This window comes from Balaenoptera musculus, chromosome 18 (assembly GCF_009873245.2).
Source record: "Balaenoptera musculus isolate JJ_BM4_2016_0621 chromosome 18, mBalMus1.pri.v3, whole genome shotgun sequence".
Classification (NCBI taxonomy): domain Eukaryota; kingdom Metazoa; phylum Chordata; class Mammalia; order Artiodactyla; family Balaenopteridae; genus Balaenoptera; species Balaenoptera musculus.
Genome location: NC_045802.1, coordinates 21625973 through 21644619, shown reverse-complemented (window position 1 = coordinate 21644619; position 18647 = coordinate 21625973). Strand labels below are relative to the sequence as shown.

Genomic DNA, 18647 nt, shown 5'->3' with positions numbered 1-18647 from the left:
GCCTCGGGGGGCAGAGAAGGGGCATTCTTTGTGATCTCCATACACGCACGTTAGTTTTGCACTTCTTCCCAACTTTGGTTCAATAATGAAAACGCTGACTCCTTTGGGCCCCTGGAGGGATGGAGAACCCCACTCAGCTGCATCTGCCTGTACTGACACCAGGCCCAGGGGCCTCTCTGCCTGCAGACCTACTACCCCAGCCTTGGCTTGTTCCTGGTGGAAACCTGCCTCCTTTCGGTGGCCCCTGTGTGGTGGGAGTCCCCCCACAGTTCTTTCCCGCCAGTTCCACCCGCTAGGCCCTCACCACCCCGCTGGGGTGCTCACAACTGGCAAAGGCACCGGGCCCTTTCCGCTCATTCCAAAACACTGTGTGTCCCCAGACTGTCTGCCAGGGATGCGGCCTAGAGAAGTTTTAAAACTTCTTGTTGGGATAACCCCACAAGAATCCTTGGGAATTCAGGCAAGAACCTCAGGAAGCTCCGTTTGGTTGTCACTGGAGAGAGATGGAGGAACTGGTAGAACAGGGATCTGGGGAGACCGGGTGGCAGAGCCTCCCTGTAAGGGTCTCTGAGGATGTGCCGGCCCAACATGGGGGAGTCTGGCTCTGGTCCTGATAGCTTAGCAAATCCCCATGATTTGTGAGTGCTGTATTTTAGTAAGCTTTATTGAATAATAGATAGTTAATTCGAGGGAAAAAAAGAAGTAGGTGTTTGTCAGAGGAAGAAGGGGAGTTGGCAGGACTGAACGAATACAGAGCAGCAGTGTTCAGAGGTATTCGGTTCCACATAATCATTAAGCTTATTAACATCAACAGGCACTGTCTGCGTGTCAAGAGGAGCCCAGTAAATCCGCAGTAACACAGCCATAACTGGGGCGGAAGGAGAAGGATGAGCTTTATTCCTAATTAACTTTCCCTTTGGGGATTCCTGTCAACCTCTACCTTTGTTCTAGTGAGATCATTATCCTCCCCTGAGGTTGCTTTATGGGGGGACTGGGGGAGGGGGCAGGTGTCAGGCCAGGTTCCTAAGTGGCGGCCCTGTTACCCAGGACCCGGGCCCCTCCCAGCTTGTCACTCAGTCCCCTCGCACCCTGGTCCCCTCATCTGTGTAATGGGGACCGTAAGGCTTATCTTCAGGGTGGCTCAGGGGACCGGCGCTAATGCAGTGAACGCCGGGCACACAGCATTCCCTGAAGTGGAGTGTGCCTGTCCCGGGCTGAAGAAGAACAAATCTAAATTCTCCCCCATCCAATCAGTGGCTCTCCTGCAACGTTTGTTCTTGCCAGAAGCGTACTTCCTGAATTGGGGTAGATGTTTGAGTCCGCTGTAGTTGCCCTGCAGGGCAGATGCCCACGTTATAGACGAGGAAAGGGAGGGGACAAGCAGTGGGCGACTGGCCCCGGGCGGGCTCTGAGAAGAGAGCGCACAGGTGAAACTCGGTCCTGTTTTCACCTCCTCCTCCGCCCTGCACGTAGTGAATGCCTTGTTGTCCTTGAATCAAGGATAAATGATGGGCTGGGCTGGCAGCTGCTATGGGCACGAATCTGTAATCTGTTCTAAAGCCACTCAGTGTGCTTCAGGATCAGCGGCCCGAGCTGCTGCCAGGAGCTTGTGAGAAATGCAGAATCTCAGATCCACGGAATCAGAATCTGCATTTTAACGAGATGCCCGGGTGATCGCTCTGCACATTAAAGTCCGAGCAGCACCGCTCTACCCCTACCGCCCCCCCCACCCCCGGAAATGAAATAAGATGAGGAAAATTTCATAGTCTAGAGTTGGAAGGAGTTTGATAAGCCGCCTGTGTAGGTAACCCTGATCCTCCCCTCTTCCCCCACCCCCATGCTGACACAGCAAGCAGGTCACCATCCCTACGTTGTTTCTAACAGGATGGGTCTGGTTAATCGCAGGGCTTTTGTGGAGTGATGTGTGCAGGTGGGATTCTGCCGCCAAAAGGCTTCTCCCCTGTCCTTCCCCCTCATAGAATTCAACTATCCCCTCCTTAATCAGGCTTTAAGGGTACCATCTGAGGGGCTCTAATTCGTTCCCTATCAAGTTACCATCGAATGAGTCTGTCTGGAGGGGCTCATGCATCCCAGTCAAGCCCTGCTGCCCAGACTCCAGGGAACCTAGCAACTGACCGACTGGACCTTCTTTAAATGTGGGCGTCCCTGTACAGAGCTTGAGTAGAGAGATGGACTTCTGGACTTCCCAAGTCATTCTGTCTCGCTCCCGAGACCCTCTCTCTGTTTCTTGTTCTAGCTCCCTTCTTCAGTTAAGGGCAGAGAAACATATCCAGGTTCAGGGACTGTGTGCCCAGCATGTCCCTCGGTCCTCTCCAGGACTCGGCACCAGCTGGACCAGCAAGGCGCCCACCCGCCCGGGGCGCCATCCCCGGCCCCGGCTGCTCTGCGGGGAGCAGGGATCTTTGGATAGGTTATGTGGGACTCTCACCATTTCCTGCCTTTTGCGGTTCTTCAGTGGGAACAAAGGCTGAAAACAAATAGGAAAAATGATGAATAGGATGTGGTATGGTGATCTGTTAACCCCTAAATGTCTGGGGAGACCAGGGTGGAGACTGCGTATTGTAGGGTAAGAGGCTCCCATGATGGTCAGCAGTTGGAGGCCTGGAAGCTTATGCTCAGCACACATCGATTCCCCTCCGTTTGTTCATAGTTCATCTTTCCCACTCGAGTTTTAAGTTCTGAGAGGGTAGGATGGCTTTGTCCATATAAAGATGGACAAACTACTGCCCAGTACACAGTAGGTATACAATAAATATCAGTAGATGCACAGTAAATGTCACGGAATGAACTGAGTGTTGGTAATCCATTATCTTCCCTCCTAACTCCAGCGGTAAATATTATTTCCTCCCTTTTCAAAACTCAATTTTAATTCAAAATTAAAAGCATTTTACCCTTTGGCCAAGTTTCGTCCCTGAGCCTTGACCCCTGACACCAAGTTCTAGAAATAATGCCTTGGCCACTGGCCTTAATGAAGGCTACCGTAATCTAAAATTGTCAAAAGAGGACTCTCTTTGGCTCAGGGCGTGCTAATTCTGTGCTTCTTACCGTCTCATAGATGGATTCGTAGCTTCCGCGAGTCATTAAAAATCATCGTAAAACTATAAAATTAAAATGATACCTTGTGAATCAGACTTGAAGGTGGTTAGCATTGTTGTTGATTCTTCCTCTGTTTGAGATTTTGATTTTAAAGGTACTGTTAAAAGACAGAAGAGGGTGGCCATTAACAGTTTTAACCTTAGACTTTCCAGTGGGTTCATGTTGGACGTTTAGGGTCTGAGGTTCTTTCTTGGCAGCCAAGGCTGATCCACAGAGGAGAAGACGGGTTGGAGGGCACTGCTGGCGTCTATTAGATGCTCCCTCTGCCAGCCTCCTCCTCTTAGCTTTGCTGACTTACTCTGGGGCTGCGGTGAACAGTGGTTGGGAAATGTGGGCCCTCTGTGGCCTTCTTCTCTGGTCCCAGGACAGAGAGGATGGCTGGGGTTGAGGGGAGACCTTAGGGATATTCCTCCTTCGGTAGGAGGAAGAGCTGCAGGAACCATAGAGCCAAGTGGCTTCAAGGCCGTGTAGACTCATAATGGCGTACGCCTGTCGCTGTAGGAAGTGGGCATCTCTGGTGTTCTGTTGTCAAGAGCTCCCGGAGAGGTGCATAACGGGGGCTGGCGGGGAAGCACGGGGGCTGGCGAGTACAGATGCACTGGGTTATGCCACGAGAGGCTACTGTGGTTTTTGAGAACTTTTGTAAAGTTCTTGTTTACCCATGTTGTATATTTTCTAGAATTTTGTGATCCCTGCTCCTTTTTTTAAAAAATTAATTAATTAATTAATTAATTTGAGGCTGTGTTGGGTCTTCGTTTCTGTGCGAGGGCTTTCTCTAGTTGCGGCAAGCGGGGGCCACTCTTCATCGCGGTGCGCGGGCCTCTCACTGTCGCGGCCTCTCTTGTTGCGGAGCACAAGCTCCAGACGCGCAGGCTCAGTAATTGTGGCTCACGGGCCCAGTTGCTCCACGGCATGTGGGATCTTCCCAGACCAGGGCTCGAACCCGTGTCCCCTGCACTGGCAGGCAGACTCTCAACCACTGCGCCACCAGGGAAGCCCTACCCTCCAATCTTAATCTACACACACACACACACACACACACACACACACACACACACACACACACACTCCATTCCTAACAGCAAGGAAGCAGAGGCGAGCTGCCCCCTCCCCTCCCCTCTCATGGGGGCGGCAGGATTTGAGCTCGGTCTGCGATGAGAAGCCCCCCCACCTGGGCAGAATCACTGCTGCCAGCCCATCAGCTGAGCCCGAGCCCTCCACAGCCAGGGAGCTCTCCAACTTCTAAGGACACGCATCCTACCATAAGTGGCTCTGACTGTTGGGAATCATGTCTATTTCTCAACTAATTTTCCTCAAGCTGGCCCTGTTCTAGCCCTTCCGTGCAGATGGAGAGGTCAGGTCTTGGTTTTGTGTGTCAGATCATCAGATACTTGAAGGCAGTTATCCTGTCTCAGAGTCACGTGTCTTCCAGACTTAACGCCCTCATTTGCTTCAGCAGTTCTTTGTACGATGTGGTCTCCAGGTTGGCCTAACACCACCCTCTCCTCGAGCCCCGGCCAGTCTGCCTCTAACCCTCATGGAGTGTGGGATCCCCCAAAGTGAACAGCGGCCCCAGGGTTGCTTCTGCCGTGCAGGCTAGAGCAGAACCCGTCTCCCTCTACGTAACCTTTCAATTATTCTTGGTTATATTAACTATTCTGGCAGTCACACCAGTCATACCATTGACTTCTTGAGCCTGTGGTTGAGTAAATCATCTACAGCAGACAGGGCATTCCCCCCTTGTCCTTCTCCATCCTGTTTTTGTGGGCCTAAGAGCAGGGTCTAATCTAAATTACCATTCTGTTTTATCTAGCCAGTCCCGATCCAGTGTTTCTGCCTGTCAAGATCTTTTAGAATCTGATCACATTACTGTCATCACCCAACAGCTGCCAGTCATGTACAGATATAAATATTCCTCCTACATCTGTATCCGAGTCGGTGGATACAGACTGGACAGAGCCCTGTGGCTCCTGACCGGAAGTTGGGTTGACTCTGATCCTTAAACAGTATCTCTGGATGGTTATTCAGTAGCGATCATGCCATTGTCTTGCACTAGCATCTACCTGGTATTTGTCTGTGTTGTCCATAGGAACTTGAGGAAGGCTTTGAAAAAGAAATGTGTTTTGGAATTCGGGCCTCCAAATTCCACAGTTCCCTGATCTAATAACCTTGTCAAAAAGTGACCTCAAAGCCAGTATTACTTGATCTGTTCTTATTGATCCTATGCTGGTTCCCTGTGGTCATTTTGCTCTCAGTATTTGCCCCAGATTGGTCACAGACTCATTTCCCCAATTCTTCAAAAACCATAAACATGATTAAGCTATTCTCTCTCTGTAGATATTCTGGGGTATACTTTATCTCGGTCAGGACACAGCAGTTACCATTCTTTTCTGATCGTCTCACCAATCTTTGGTGTCTGCTATTTCTTGCCTAATTTTGCTGTACCCTTTTCAATCTGAAGATCATCTTCTTTCACAGAGAAGTCAAAATGCAATAGCAATGGAAGAACATGATTTTCTTTGAATCGTTCCTCAACAGGCACTAAACAGTGGCTCTGTGTGCCTTGATCTACTTTTTGCCCCAATCATATTTTAAAAGGGCCCCCCTTCTTTTGTTGCTGCCTGCAGTATTATTATTATTACTTTTTGGTAAGAATACATTTACCCTGGACTTCAGCTCTCCTGACACTTTTCTCAAACTTCGAGACATTTTCCTACTTTTATCGTAGGTAACAATCGTATCTTTTTTAACCTCTGCCTGTGATCTTTCAAAATCTGAGTCCACTGAAAGGAACTCTGTGCAAACACAACTTTCCACTTTGGGGAGCTTTCCAACCCTCTTCCTCATCTGGCCAGGTGACTTGAAGTAACTACTCCACTGATAGCACTTGCCCCTCTCTGTTTATCCTCACCCATGTTTCTATACATAGTGTCTCCATGTGTACATATTTCTATACACAGCTCCTTTCCCACCAAGACTGTCTCTTGGGAGAAGGATATACCTTCTCATCACCATAGTTGATCTTGAGTCTGATGAAGATTCAGCAGCAGTTTCGCAAGGATGTAACAAATATTTATAGGCGCTTACTGTGTGCGGGACACCAAGTCTGGAGGATTTCTACAAGCAGGGTTATAATGCTCTGTGTTAGAATTTCTGGTGTACCTTGTTTATGACCCTGCTCTGTGCCTGGCTGGGTAGACACCTGAGGCCATAAATAGTCTTTCTGGTCTTCCACCTGCGTCCTCACACGAGCCACGAGGCATTCCCGGTGCCTTTAGCCTTCCTTCCATGTCAGACCTGCCACTCTGTGTAGTAATAGGTTTCAAGGATTTATTTATCTGGGTGTTATACCTCCATATTTGGTTCAAAGTGCTGTTTGTAGAGTCCATGTAAAATGCTGTTCCTGGCGCACTGGAGTTGAATAGTCCCGTAATAAAAAACGCTTTAGAAATAGGAACCTAGCACCCATGAAGTCTGTTCTACCCTAGAGGTTCTCTGGTTCTCCACATTCCTGTGCCTGGAATCCTCTGGGATCTTGTTACGGATGAGGCAGGGATCGTGGTAAGAAAGCCTGGGAATCTGCGTCTCTACGGGCCCCGGGTGCCGGGGATGCTCAGTCCTGGACCCCGAGGAGCAGCAGGCCAACACTCTCCCTCCGCTCACTCCTGGGGGCTCTCAGCCCCACACAGTCAGCGCTTTGAATCGCTTTTGCCTTGATTCACTGTGTTTCTCCAACAAGCGGAGGGGTGGCTTCTGCCCTGGGCTAAAAGCAGATTCTCCTTTGCATCCACCATGCTCAGGAACCCTTAGTGTTCTGTCCTCCAGCTGCAGGACTGGCTTTTCTTCGTGGCAGGGGCCCTCTGCCCCCTCTTACCTCGGTTTTGAGCTCCTTCCTGGGGCTCCATGCTTCCTGGATTCCCCTTGCACTCCTGCCCCCACCCCGGTTACCTCCTCTTGCAACTGTTCACTCTTCCAGAGGAAGAGCCTCTTGATGAGCCTCTCTGCCCCATTCCAGTGTCCAGACACAATCAGTTACCTGTTGCCAGCCAATGCTGTCCAATTATTATGAACGCTGTCCAATTATTATGAACACTCTCCAAAAGATTGATTGTAAACCATAGGCAGAAGGGAAAAGAAAAACCTTCACGAATTGTAGGGAGTTGCTTACTCTTCCTTGTGTTCCGATCTCTGCTGTAGCCACTATCCCCTCATGTCTCTGCAGGAGCCTGGGGTTATGACATTGACCCTGGCTTTAGTTGCTCCAACACTGTCCACACCTTTGGTCCAGGCCACCAACATCACAGGATCTGATCAGTAGGTATTGCTGCGGGTGGCTAGACTTTTGCTAAACACTAAATACATGTTGGCTTTAAGGAACTCAGTACTGGAAAAGACTCAGCTACAAAACATGCCCCTACAGACCAAATAGGCAGAGCGCTTAAAACCTAAATTAGATCCAGACATGACTGGCTCTGTAAATTAAGCTTGGGGACCAAAAGGATCGTGAATGAACACGGCAAATGAAGCAGTGATTTCCGGAGGGTCTCTCTCTGGAGGTGGGCACATAGTGGTATGAACAGGCCCTTCCCACACCCCAGGCTTCTCCTATCTCTTTCTCCTCTCCCACATCCTTTCAAGCTTAGCATTGGCACTTTACAGGCGATTACCCGGTAAATGACTTCCAGAATCCTGCTTATGAATATTTAGATAAATGCTCAGATTTTTTCCAGCTGTCATGCTTACTGACTCTGAAATGGTTCCTGTTTTCAGGGCTCCGTCGGAGCACACACACTAATAAAAATCCCACATGAACCGATTTAGCCTGTAAAAGACTCCTCATCACGTGCTGGCAGCCGGCACCGTGGAACGCCTGGCTTGTGTGGGCCTGCCTCTTGCCGCTCCATTCTCCCTCATAGGGTTTCTGACTCCTAATTTCATTTAACCACATTTGAGCTACAAAATTTAGCAGGCACGGATGGGGCCAGGGGAGTGAGGTGCTGGTCGGGAATCTAATTTACCGCTGCCATGACTACAGATGTGAAACGCATGTGTGGATCTGTGATGGATCAGTCTCACTAAGGCTGGGTTTAAATTATTAATAACGGCGAGAAATGCCATTCAGTGTTGCCTCCGCAGGATCCTAGGGCGAGGAACCTTTGGGCTTAATTGGGCAGAGGATTAAGATCCTCAGTGCAATCTTGCCCAGCTGTCTCTTGAGTGTCTCCTAGTTGTGGCCACAGAAGTTCCCCCTGTGGATGGTCTTGGCTCGTTCTGAACCAGGGCTGGCTTTGACTGCACGCTGAGATGGAGAGTCTGGGGTGGGTCCCAGTCCCTTCACCATGTGATTGTTCGGAGATGGCCTCTCTCCGCAGGGAACCAGCCTGTAATCTGGGAAGGAAATGGCCTGTGTCCCCGAGGGAAATAGGGCCTGTGTTCCTGTAGAACAAGAACAGCAAAACTAATGAAGGGACAAGGGGAAGATCGAAGAAGGTATTTGTCTTAGCACTTCGCTGATGCTCTTTCTCTGAGGGGGGTCTGGGATGAGGAAGGGGGGTCCCAGGGTTCGGATGGCACAGGAAGCAGTGTGCATCATCAGCCTGATGGAGAACACTCCAGCCTCCGTATTCCACATCCATGGGACGCCCGCGAGGCCACATCTCCCCAAGCCCCCAGGAGCCCGGCCGCGAGGTGGATGCCGGATGTGGGGTCCCTTACCCTGCCGGCTTTCACAGATCCACTCCGTCTGCGTGCTCTGGTCCTGCAAGCCCAGGAACTCTCCATCGCGCTTCACCAAGGATGTAGACGGCGTCGTGTCACCGAGGACAAGGCTGCTGCTGGCAGGTTCAGGGGGTGGGAGGAGGCACAGCAAAGCACGTGGTCACCCGAGGGACGCCAGCAGCAGAGGGGGGCAAGGGGTCGGTCCACCTCCGGACAGGGGCCGGGTTAGGAGCCCAGAGCTGTGGCCTGCGGGGAGGTTGGGGTGGCGGCGGCTGCTTCCCGGTCCCCGCGGACGTCGGCCTGTCCCTGGTGGTGGCTGTCCCCGGTCGGAAGGGACCAGCTTGTGGACCGTGGAAAATAGGCCTGTGTGCCATCCTGGGTGCCAACCGCAGCTTCACTTAGAGTGACAGGCTCTGGGGGTGCCTTCAAAGGCCAATCAATGGGCCAGGCCTCCGTGCCGGACAGTCTAACCTTCCAGAACATTCTGTGTCCCTGCTGGCTCACCACCCTGCTCATTCCAGTCGTCCTTCCTGCCTCAGAGCTGCCTCAGGCAGAGCGGGAAAAATCAGCAGCTGCTTAAAACCAAGCACCGAGGTCTGTCCCCGCTAGTCTGCTCACTGCACACACCACCATCTTCGAGAAAGGTTTCCGCGGGGCCTGATGACAGGGCGTTGGGTGTGAGGCGCAGGCCCTGCTACCCGGGCGCTCAGGATCAAGAGGGGTGACCCAGCACCCCGACCTACATCATGTCCTTCCTCAGGGATCTCTGCCTTTTAACTGGGGCAAGAACCTGTGATTCAGAGGGATGAGAGGGGCTTCTGGCCCTGAAGCCAGCTCGTGGAAACTGGCCCAGTTGGCAGAGACAGGCCTGAGGGGAAATGCCCGGCCTATCAGTGGGCAGAGACTGTGGCGGCAGAAAGAACCTAGACTTCGGCGTCAGGTGGTCCGAGCTGAAGTCTTGGCTCTTGCGCTAGAGTGGAGTCACCTTGGGTGAGCCACCTAACTTCTCTGTGCCTCGCTTTCCGCACCTTTTCGCTAATTGTACCTCCGCCCCCAGGTCCGCACAGGTGAGGACAAAACGAGAGTGGGCAGTGTTGGCTGTCGTCGTTCTTAGAGGGCAAATGAGAAGTTCAGTGGCCCTTCATGAGACGGGCCTGTTCCCTGTCGGGGTCAGCGTTCCCTGATGCAGGGATCGGGGGCAGAGGGGCCGCAGTCTGAGGCTGGGGGCGAAGAGTTGAGGAAAAGAGGAGGAGGCGGCTTGTTCCAGCCAGAAGGCACCGCCGGGAAGCTGTTCTCCCTTCAGCGTCGGTGGGAGTTCCAGGCAGATTTGTGCCACTTCTGGGGGACCCGGGGGAGGGTCAGTGCCAGCCTGCGGGCTGGGGCAGAGCAGCTGTGTTCTCAGGATGCACCACTAGAAAGGGGCCCTGGGGGCAAGTGGCAAGATGCTCTGGTCTTAGGTCAAGTGACCACAGGGCTCAAGAACTAGTGGAGAAGGGTGAGCTTTTTAGGCAAGTGTCAATCCTTGCCCTGCTCCAGGCCTCAAGGCCACATCAGGAGACCCCCCCCTCCGGGCTCATTTTCCTTATCCTTCTGGTGGGATAATGCCTGTCCTACCTCACTCACCAGGTGCCCACGGGGACCCAAGGAGGTAATGCAGGTCCCCATGGATGGACTTTGACAAATCAAAGCTGTCGACAAACACAGGGATTATACTTAAGGTCACGGAGGGCCGCTCTGGTCATTTCCATGCTCATGTACACTTGCCCGGCACCCTCCCTGCCATGCCTGCCCCAGGCTGGGACGTGGCAGGGCTTCTGGGGTGCCTGCCGGAGCTCTGCTGTGGCCTCAGCACCCGGGAAGCAGGACTGGGGCTCTGGCCTGCGTGGCCAAACACCACCTCCCTGCCCCGTCGGCAACGCGGAGGTGTTGCAAGGAGGAGCCCCTGTCCCGAGATCCCAGGCCTGCTCCTGCAGCCGCTTCAGAGCGGGGAAGGGGCCTGGCGTGTGCCTGGGGACCTTGGGCACGCATGCGGAAGAGGGGGCCTTCCCGTTTACAAGGGACCCATGAAACACTTGACCTGAATCTGCTCCCCTCCCATGCCCCCTGCCTTAGCAAAGAAACACGAGTGGGACACTTCTTGCCCAAAGGGGTTTGTGGAGGGTTTGGTCTCTCAGCAGCCTTGTGTGAGGAAAATCCAGGGCCTCTCTGAGCACCCCCAGGCCCAGACCTGGACTCGGGGGAGCCAAGCCGAACTGCTCAGGGACAGACCCAGGTAAGGCCCCAGGCTCCCCGCAGGGCCCCGGGAAAGAACAGGAGACAAACTCAGCTGCAATACGAATAATAGATTGGACAGGTGCTTGTGTTTGGAATAAAGCTGACCAGGAATCATGCTCCTTGCTCTGCATGTGCTAAGTTTTCCACGTGGTGGCTCGTGGGAGCAGAACGAAGGATAACAGTGATCCACAGCCCTTACTGCACGTGCCCCGTGTGCTAACCTCTGCTCCACGTGCGCCCTGTCAGTTAGTACGTTTAATCCTCACCACGGCCCCGGGAGTCGGAAACTCTTCCTGTCCCCATTTTACAGATGGGAAAACTGAGGCAGAAGATTAAGTGGCTGCCCTGTGGCACACAGCTGTCTGGGTGGAGCAGCTGCGATTCACACACCAGGCAGGTGTGGATCCCTGGCTCCAGGGTCCCTGTTCTCCATCACAGTCTTCCAGAGGGTCACTTCACCATCAGGCCCCTTCAGTGCCACGTTGCTTGCTCCTCTGTGAGTATCAGTAGCTGAGGTGGAGGGGCCTCGGGAAAGCACTCCCTCTTAGGGATTGCCTTAGTAGGGGTGGACCTGGCGGATACATGGTGCTGAGCCTCTGGAAGCGTGAAGCGTGGAACGGAGGGGCCGGTAGAGGGCGGGAGTGGGGAGCTGGCCTCAGCAGGTGGAGGGGGAGCCCCGTGCAGAGTACTGTGCCCTCAAATTGTAGCCTGTGTCTTTCCTGCGCAGAAGAGCTGGGGTCTCGTTCCTGCTTCTCAACGTAACCCAGCTGGCCTTGGGCTTTCTTTGTAGCTAGTGTCAACCCACTTCACCAGTGGAGGTCAATGACCGCCTTCCCCCAGTCATCCTTTGGGGCAGATGTAGGGGACGAGGTCTGTGAACCAGAGGTCTTGTGTCCCCTGCCCCACATGGGTTTCCACAGAGCTGAGCACACGGAGGCTTCTGTCCACGGCTGTGTCAGTGACCGTCTAGCGTGGGCCAAGCCCTGTGGCAGGAGTTTCATGAATACTCACTGCGTGATTATTTAGAGCTTGGAATATGCATGAGCGAGGAAGACGGCAACTTCCTTGTGGGTGTTCACTCATCTCTTCACCGCGAGCGCTGCCCAGGGCCCTTGGCCATTTCTCCCCAGCTCAACCTTCTCTCCAGACTCAGCTGTCCCCAGCCCTTTCCTCTCCGTAGTTCTGGGCGCCCAGGACGCTGATCCTGGGACCCGTCCCTCAGCTTGTGAGTGGCTGAACAGCAGAGGGGAGCAGTATCGGGAGGTCCTTTGTGTGAGACTCCTAGTAGACCCCCGCCTGCACTGCACCTTCCTCGGGGGTCCTGCTCCCTGCAGCCCACCCCACTCTCACCCCCACTTCCCTCCTCTGGGACTGCAGAGGCTCCTGAAGCATCATCCCTAAGCATGAATCTCCACCTGACTTATCAGAAAAAAAAAAATCAAAAACTTTTACCTTGCTTTAAGACTAGGCAGGGTTTGCGATGAACGAGCCTTGAATTCTGTTGGAAAAAAGAACAGAAAGACAATGTTGGAAAAAAAAAAGAATCTTTTTCTTTCTATTAAAAAATCTGTTGTTAAGTATGTGATGCTGGGATTGGGGTGGAGAGGCCGTGATTTACAGAATTTTTCTATTTTTGCTTTTCGTTAGTGTTGTCTCTCTTAATGGTTTCCTTTAGAAATTATGAGGTGGAAATTTGATAAAATGGTAGGTAATTTTATGAAGGTAATTTTCATGAAATCATGGATTTGGGACATTTAGGTTTGCTTTGTTAATCTTTTGAGTTATTACAGAGGCCTCCCTCTGTCACAGGATGACGGACATCTATCTGTACAGGAGACGTGGCTGAGGTTCAGAGGATATAAATATTTTAAAAATTATTTTTCATGTGTTTGTTGGCAGTCTATATCTTCTTTGGAGAAATGTCTATTTAGGTCTTCTGCCCATTTTTGGATTGGGTTGTTTGTTTTTTTGATACTGAGCTGCATGAGTTGCTTGTAAAGACTCTATTTGTGTCATTTAATCACCTGACCGTTGGCTTTGAATGATATGACATCAAGAATTTCAGGTCCAATTGGGATAAAATAGAGTATCGATTCTAGAGAATGGCACAATGGAAGTAGTAAAGAAATGACGATCAGAAAATTTGAACTTGAAACTTGAATGTTCAACACTTATCCATAGTTTACCCATGAGACAGACTATTATCGAGGAATATTACTTGGCTATTAAAATGAGGTCTATAAAAATTAAGCAATATGGGCAAATATGGAAGTCACAATACTAAGTTACAAAAGTAAAATACAAACTTATTTTATATACAGCATATTTAAAGTGGTAAAAACAGGACAAAACAAGGACCACAACCGCCAAACATGCAAAAAATGAGGGCAGGAGGAACAGGATAAAAATGATAAAATGTGAATCAGCTTTACTTATATTTGGATGCTGGTAGGTTGGGTGTTATTTTTCTACTTTTCAAATTTTCCACTAAAAAAATGAACAAAAGTAGATTTTGCTTCTTTTTCTGTTACTCTTCTCAAATTAAAATATGCATGTAATTTATTAGAAAGCAGAAACAAAGGATGAAAGGAGGGAAGAAAGGAGAAAAGAAAGAGAAGTGACTAGAAGAGAAAGAAGAGAAGGCTTGGGAGCCTGTCTTGGCTCCTCTGATTATTTTCCATGACCTTGGAGAAGTCACATAACCTCTCTCAAACTCCAGGATCCTCATTTGTGAAGGGGGCAGGGGGTAAAGAGTGGCTGGAAAATTGAAGGAAACAGATTGCGAAATATACACTATACACCCTATGCCACTGCTGTGCTCCAGACCTTCAGGGCAAGACACACACAGAAAATGATACCGTTTGTACAGGAGCAGAGTGGAGGCTGGGGCGACTGGTCTCGGGGCTCAGCCTCTCCCCCCAATAGTGGCCGACTTATGGCACCCTGATGCGGAAGCTCTGCCACTATCTGTGAACTTTCCTGCTTGACAGGTTGTCTGGCTCTCCCATCTCCGCCTTATCAGTGTATCTCAAACCTTTCTTATTAAGTACACAGAATTGCTAGGTTCCCCATTTGGAAATGGTCGTCGGGGCACCACCTCTCAACTGGAAATGGCGACCAAATTATCGCATTTAGGCCAAACAGCATTCGGAGCCGCCAAAGAGGAGCTAGCAAGGGGAAAGAAAATGAAATCCAGCGGATTATATGTATCAAAATACCCTTAGGTAAAAATATTACGAATTAAAATGAATATACAGTGACACCTCTACGGCATTATTTGCCACAGAGCAGAATTCATCTTTAGGAAGGTCTTGGGTTCTAAATAAACAAAAAGGGGCCTCATTGTGGGGTGGTTTCCTGTTCTATGACAGCATGACAGAAATGTAGATCGTACTTCTTCCTTCTAGAGCCTTCCTGCACCTTGTGAGATCAGAGAAGCATTTTTACACCTGACAGTTGTATGGGGTGGGAGAGCTTTCAAAGCATTTTCAGAATGTTCTTTCATTTAATTGCCACAATCACAAGGAATTTTTTCACGTGGGGAAAGGGAAACTTGGAGCAGGTAATTGACATGCCCAAGGCCAAAGGCCCACCCTTGTGCTGGATCTTCTGACTCTGACACCACAGGGTTTACACCCATGTTTCACAGAAATGATTTGGAACCTCCCAGTTCAAATCCGGGGAGATCAGTCACATGTGGCTATTGATTATTCAGTGACAATCGATGCCGCATTTACATTCAAGTTGCTCATCCAATTTTATTGGGTTTTCTCACAAATCATGGAGAAGATCATCTCTTCTTTTAAAGAAGAGAGGGGGTGAGGTTGTTAGTCTGACGTACCCTGATTGGTCCAGGGCAATGGGAGACTCTGACCTTCCTGCAGAGTAGCTGGGTGGGGGCCGTAGATTCCTCCCACACCCTAGTTCATTGCATCTTCTCTTGTGTTTTTGTTCTGTCCATTTCACAAAAGAGGAAAATGTGGCCAGGGGATGTAATTTACCCTTCACAAGTCAATGGTAAGGAAATAATAAAATATAATAATAATAATAACAATAATAGCTAACACTTACATAGTCTTAAAATGCTATATGCCTGGCATAGCTCAAAATGCTTTACATAATTTAACCCCTTTCATCCTCACAAACACCCTATAAGGTAGGGCTACTGTTATTCCTAATTTACAGCTAAGAAAACTAAGACACAGAGAGGTTAAGTGACTTGCCCAAGCCCATGCAGCTAATAAGTGGGAGAGAGCTGGTGTTCAAACCTATGCAGTCAAGGGTCTTGAGAGAGGAAGAAAAAAGTGTTCTTTGTGACAGGTTCATATCTGCCACCAAATAGACAAGTAAATAGCGTGCATGCTCCTTTCTCCTCTCCTGATCCTGTGGCAGACATCACTGGTGGATCATGGCACACCTTCCTGCTGAGCCCAAACGAGGTCTCAGAACCCTTCTCATTACAGTGCTTCACCACTAACCTCTAATAATTAATCCATCAGCATGCGAGATGGAAGCCCATTTGTCATTTCTTGGGCTCATTTTATAGGTGCCGATTAATTCATAATGCTGTTTTTAAAAATAAGTATGGGTGATTGGGATTGACATATGCACACTACTATATATAAAATAGATAACTAATAAGGACCTACTGTATAGCACAGGGAACTCTACTCAATACTCTGTAATGGCCTATATGGGAAAAGAATCTAAAAAAGAGTGGACATATGTGTATGTATAACTGATTCACTTTGTGGTACACCTGAAACTAACACAACGTTGTAAATCAACTATACTCCAATAAAAATTAAAAAAAAAAAAAACAGAAAACAAAAACAAAAAACAAGAAAAAAGGTGTGTGTGTGTGCATGTGTGTGTCTATATATATGCCTGGCTTTGTGAAATGAATGAAATTGAATTTGATTCAGTTTGCGTTTACTGAGGATCTGAGTCAGGAAAGCACTCTTGTCAGGCTCTGAGGTTCAAAACAAGAGATAAACAAAGTTACATCATAAAGGTATTGGGGAGAAATTATACATAAAGAAATCGTGATGTAAATTCTTTTGAAGATTTAAGATCCTCTTGTAAACCCCTTCTTAACTTAATCTGTTTTGTGCAGTCTGGTTTGGTACCCTGGGTTTTCGTAGACTAAGACATGCTTCCATGTGCCTTCAAAGGCGTTTTAGTATTCCCCTACAGGTTTTTCAGTGCCTCTCCAATTTTTGCCAGCAGGGCATTTATTTTCAAAGCTTTTGCTTTATACACAGTTCCATTCACTTGACAGCACTGTATTTGTCCTATTCTAGTGGGTAGTATATTTACAAAGGTCCGACACATAGCAGGGACCTGTTAAGGATGCTTGATTCATACTGTGCAAAAGAAATGGCTTGAATGCTATTTTTCAGTATTAGAATTACACTTGGTACTTGAACAGCAGGGTTATTAGGAACCTGAGAGGGAGCCCGTGGTAGAGGCACACAGAAAAGAGAATTTCCCAGCAACAGAGGAATGAGCTCTCCAACGTACTAACTTTTGTGAGGGCAGTAGGAACGTAGGATGATACATCTGATTTGGTGGAGAGGAGGTAAAGGTAAAACACCTGTGTAGCTGCCAAAACCAACCAGCTTTTAGGATGTAGGTAGTGTGCAATCAGACTGGGATTTAAAAATTCAAGCTCCCTGAGATGCTTGCGGTTGGTAACAGAATGGGATCCAGAAAAAACAGTTTAGTTCTGTTTCTAGGTCAACATTAAGATGATGCAGATGACCTGGATTTTTAACTTTCCGTTCCTGGTTGGATATGTCCATTCAGTCATAACATCGAGGGAAGACACTGTGTGGGCCTGTGAATAAATGCATATTAGCCACTTGCAGCAACAGCGCAAGGAGACCACTGCCAAATAATAAAACCCAACTTCAGGAAAAGTCACCAATTGCAGAAACAGTATTGGAAAAATGTCAGCTCTAGGATGAGAGAAATCACTCCAAAGTTAAATACCTTTCAGCAGGGTAAGATGATGCCTTCCAGGGGCTGAACGGGCACTCTGGGAAGCATACTAGTCTCTGCTGACTTAGTAACAGATTGTGGAAATGTATTCTAGGAAATAATTAGAGCTCATTAATAAAATTTACCTCTAAGGGTGTTTATCAAAGTGCTGTTTTAAAAAGTAACAAAAAAAATCAGAAGCAATAAATGATCAATAATAGGAAATCAATGAAAATAGTATGGTTTGAAAATATAATACAATGTGATGCAGCCATTAAAATGATTTGTAGAAAATTGAAAGCATGAAATGATATTCCTATAAGTATGTAATATTTATATGTAATTATAATACAGAAATATAGAAATAAATATACCTGAAAGGGCAGGTTGCAAGCACTATATAGTATCTGGGGAGGACATAACCAAAGTGTAAAAGCGATTATCATCTCTGGATGGGAGTGATTTTTGCTTTCTTCTTTTTACGAATATACAGTTTCTCACACATCCACCATGCACATGTATTACTTGTGCAACAAGGAAAAAGAAAAGATACAAGTTAGGGGGTGTTTTCTGTTTGTCTTATTTTGTTTTTTACGAACAGGTGCTTCCCGTTCATCAGGTCTCCCTGTCTGCTCCGTAAGCTCAGTGCTTGGGGGCACAGCTCTTTTTTTTTACTCATTTTTACTTTTAATTTTGCAAGTCAAAAAACCTTTTTAGGAAGTACAGTATTCATATAGAAAAGGACAAAAGGACTTTAAGTGGTAAGTGTACAATTTGTTGAATTTTAACAAAGCAGACACATCTATGTAACCAAGGGGCACAGCTCTTGAAGTTGTGAGTAGAACTTGGTCAGAAATGATTCATGAGTCTGCCAGCACGGTGCGTAGGGTCGATCATTTGCGCTTTGGCTGTATCTCAAGCCTGTTCTTTTTTCCCGGACATCGTGATGAACTAGAACTACCATCTATGGGGACATTTCTCCCCAGATACTCACCCTCTTCCAGAAACTTTTCATACAGAAACATTTTTCCTTCCAGCAGCTCTTTCTTCTGTAGATGCTTTTCCTCCTTCAGATACTCCTTTTCATACAGATACGTCTTTCCTTTCAGATAATTTTCCTCCTCCTCCAGGTACTGGTCTTCCTCCGGGCTCTCTTCCTCTCGAGGAAATAAAAATTCTTCCATTGAACTCTCCTCATCTCCCTCAGTACCTTCTTCCTCTGAAGATGAGGTCTGCGCGGAGTGGTGGAACGTTGTGGAAGGGTGAGGAGGCGATGTCCCCGATGGCTGAAGCTTTCGAGCAGACATGCTGGGAGGCGTTCAGCAGAGGAGAGCTTTCTGCAGCAGGCAGTGTCACCATTTCATCACCCCGGTAACCGAGAAAGGAATAAGACCCCGTTAGTCAGGAATTACCTACTGCATGTTGTTCACTCATTGCATTCGTGGTCTCGGGGTGGCCCTTTGAGTATGCGTATCAGTACACGGTGGCCTGTGAAAAGGGACAAAAAGAGAAGGCAGAGGTTTTACCCTCCTGGAGCTGGTTGGAGAGACCACATC

General features: G+C 48.8%; 1 protein-coding gene across 1 annotated transcript in view; it reads right to left on the bottom strand.

The window, feature by feature from the left end:
* The window catches only part of ERICH6B (glutamate rich 6B), a 42529-nt gene extending 24131 nt beyond the window's left edge, over nucleotides 1-18398 (bottom strand). The window contains exons 1-3 of the mRNA XM_036832061.1: nucleotides 18053-18398; nucleotides 9990-10173; nucleotides 8833-8951 (exon numbers count right to left, since the gene is read on the bottom strand). Coding sequence (XP_036687956.1) covers nucleotides 8833-8951; nucleotides 9990-10173; nucleotides 18053-18398 — 649 coding nt within the window. The remainder of the gene's footprint in view (nucleotides 1-8832; nucleotides 8952-9989; nucleotides 10174-18052) is intronic.
* Nucleotides 18399-18647: the final 249 nt, after the last annotated feature.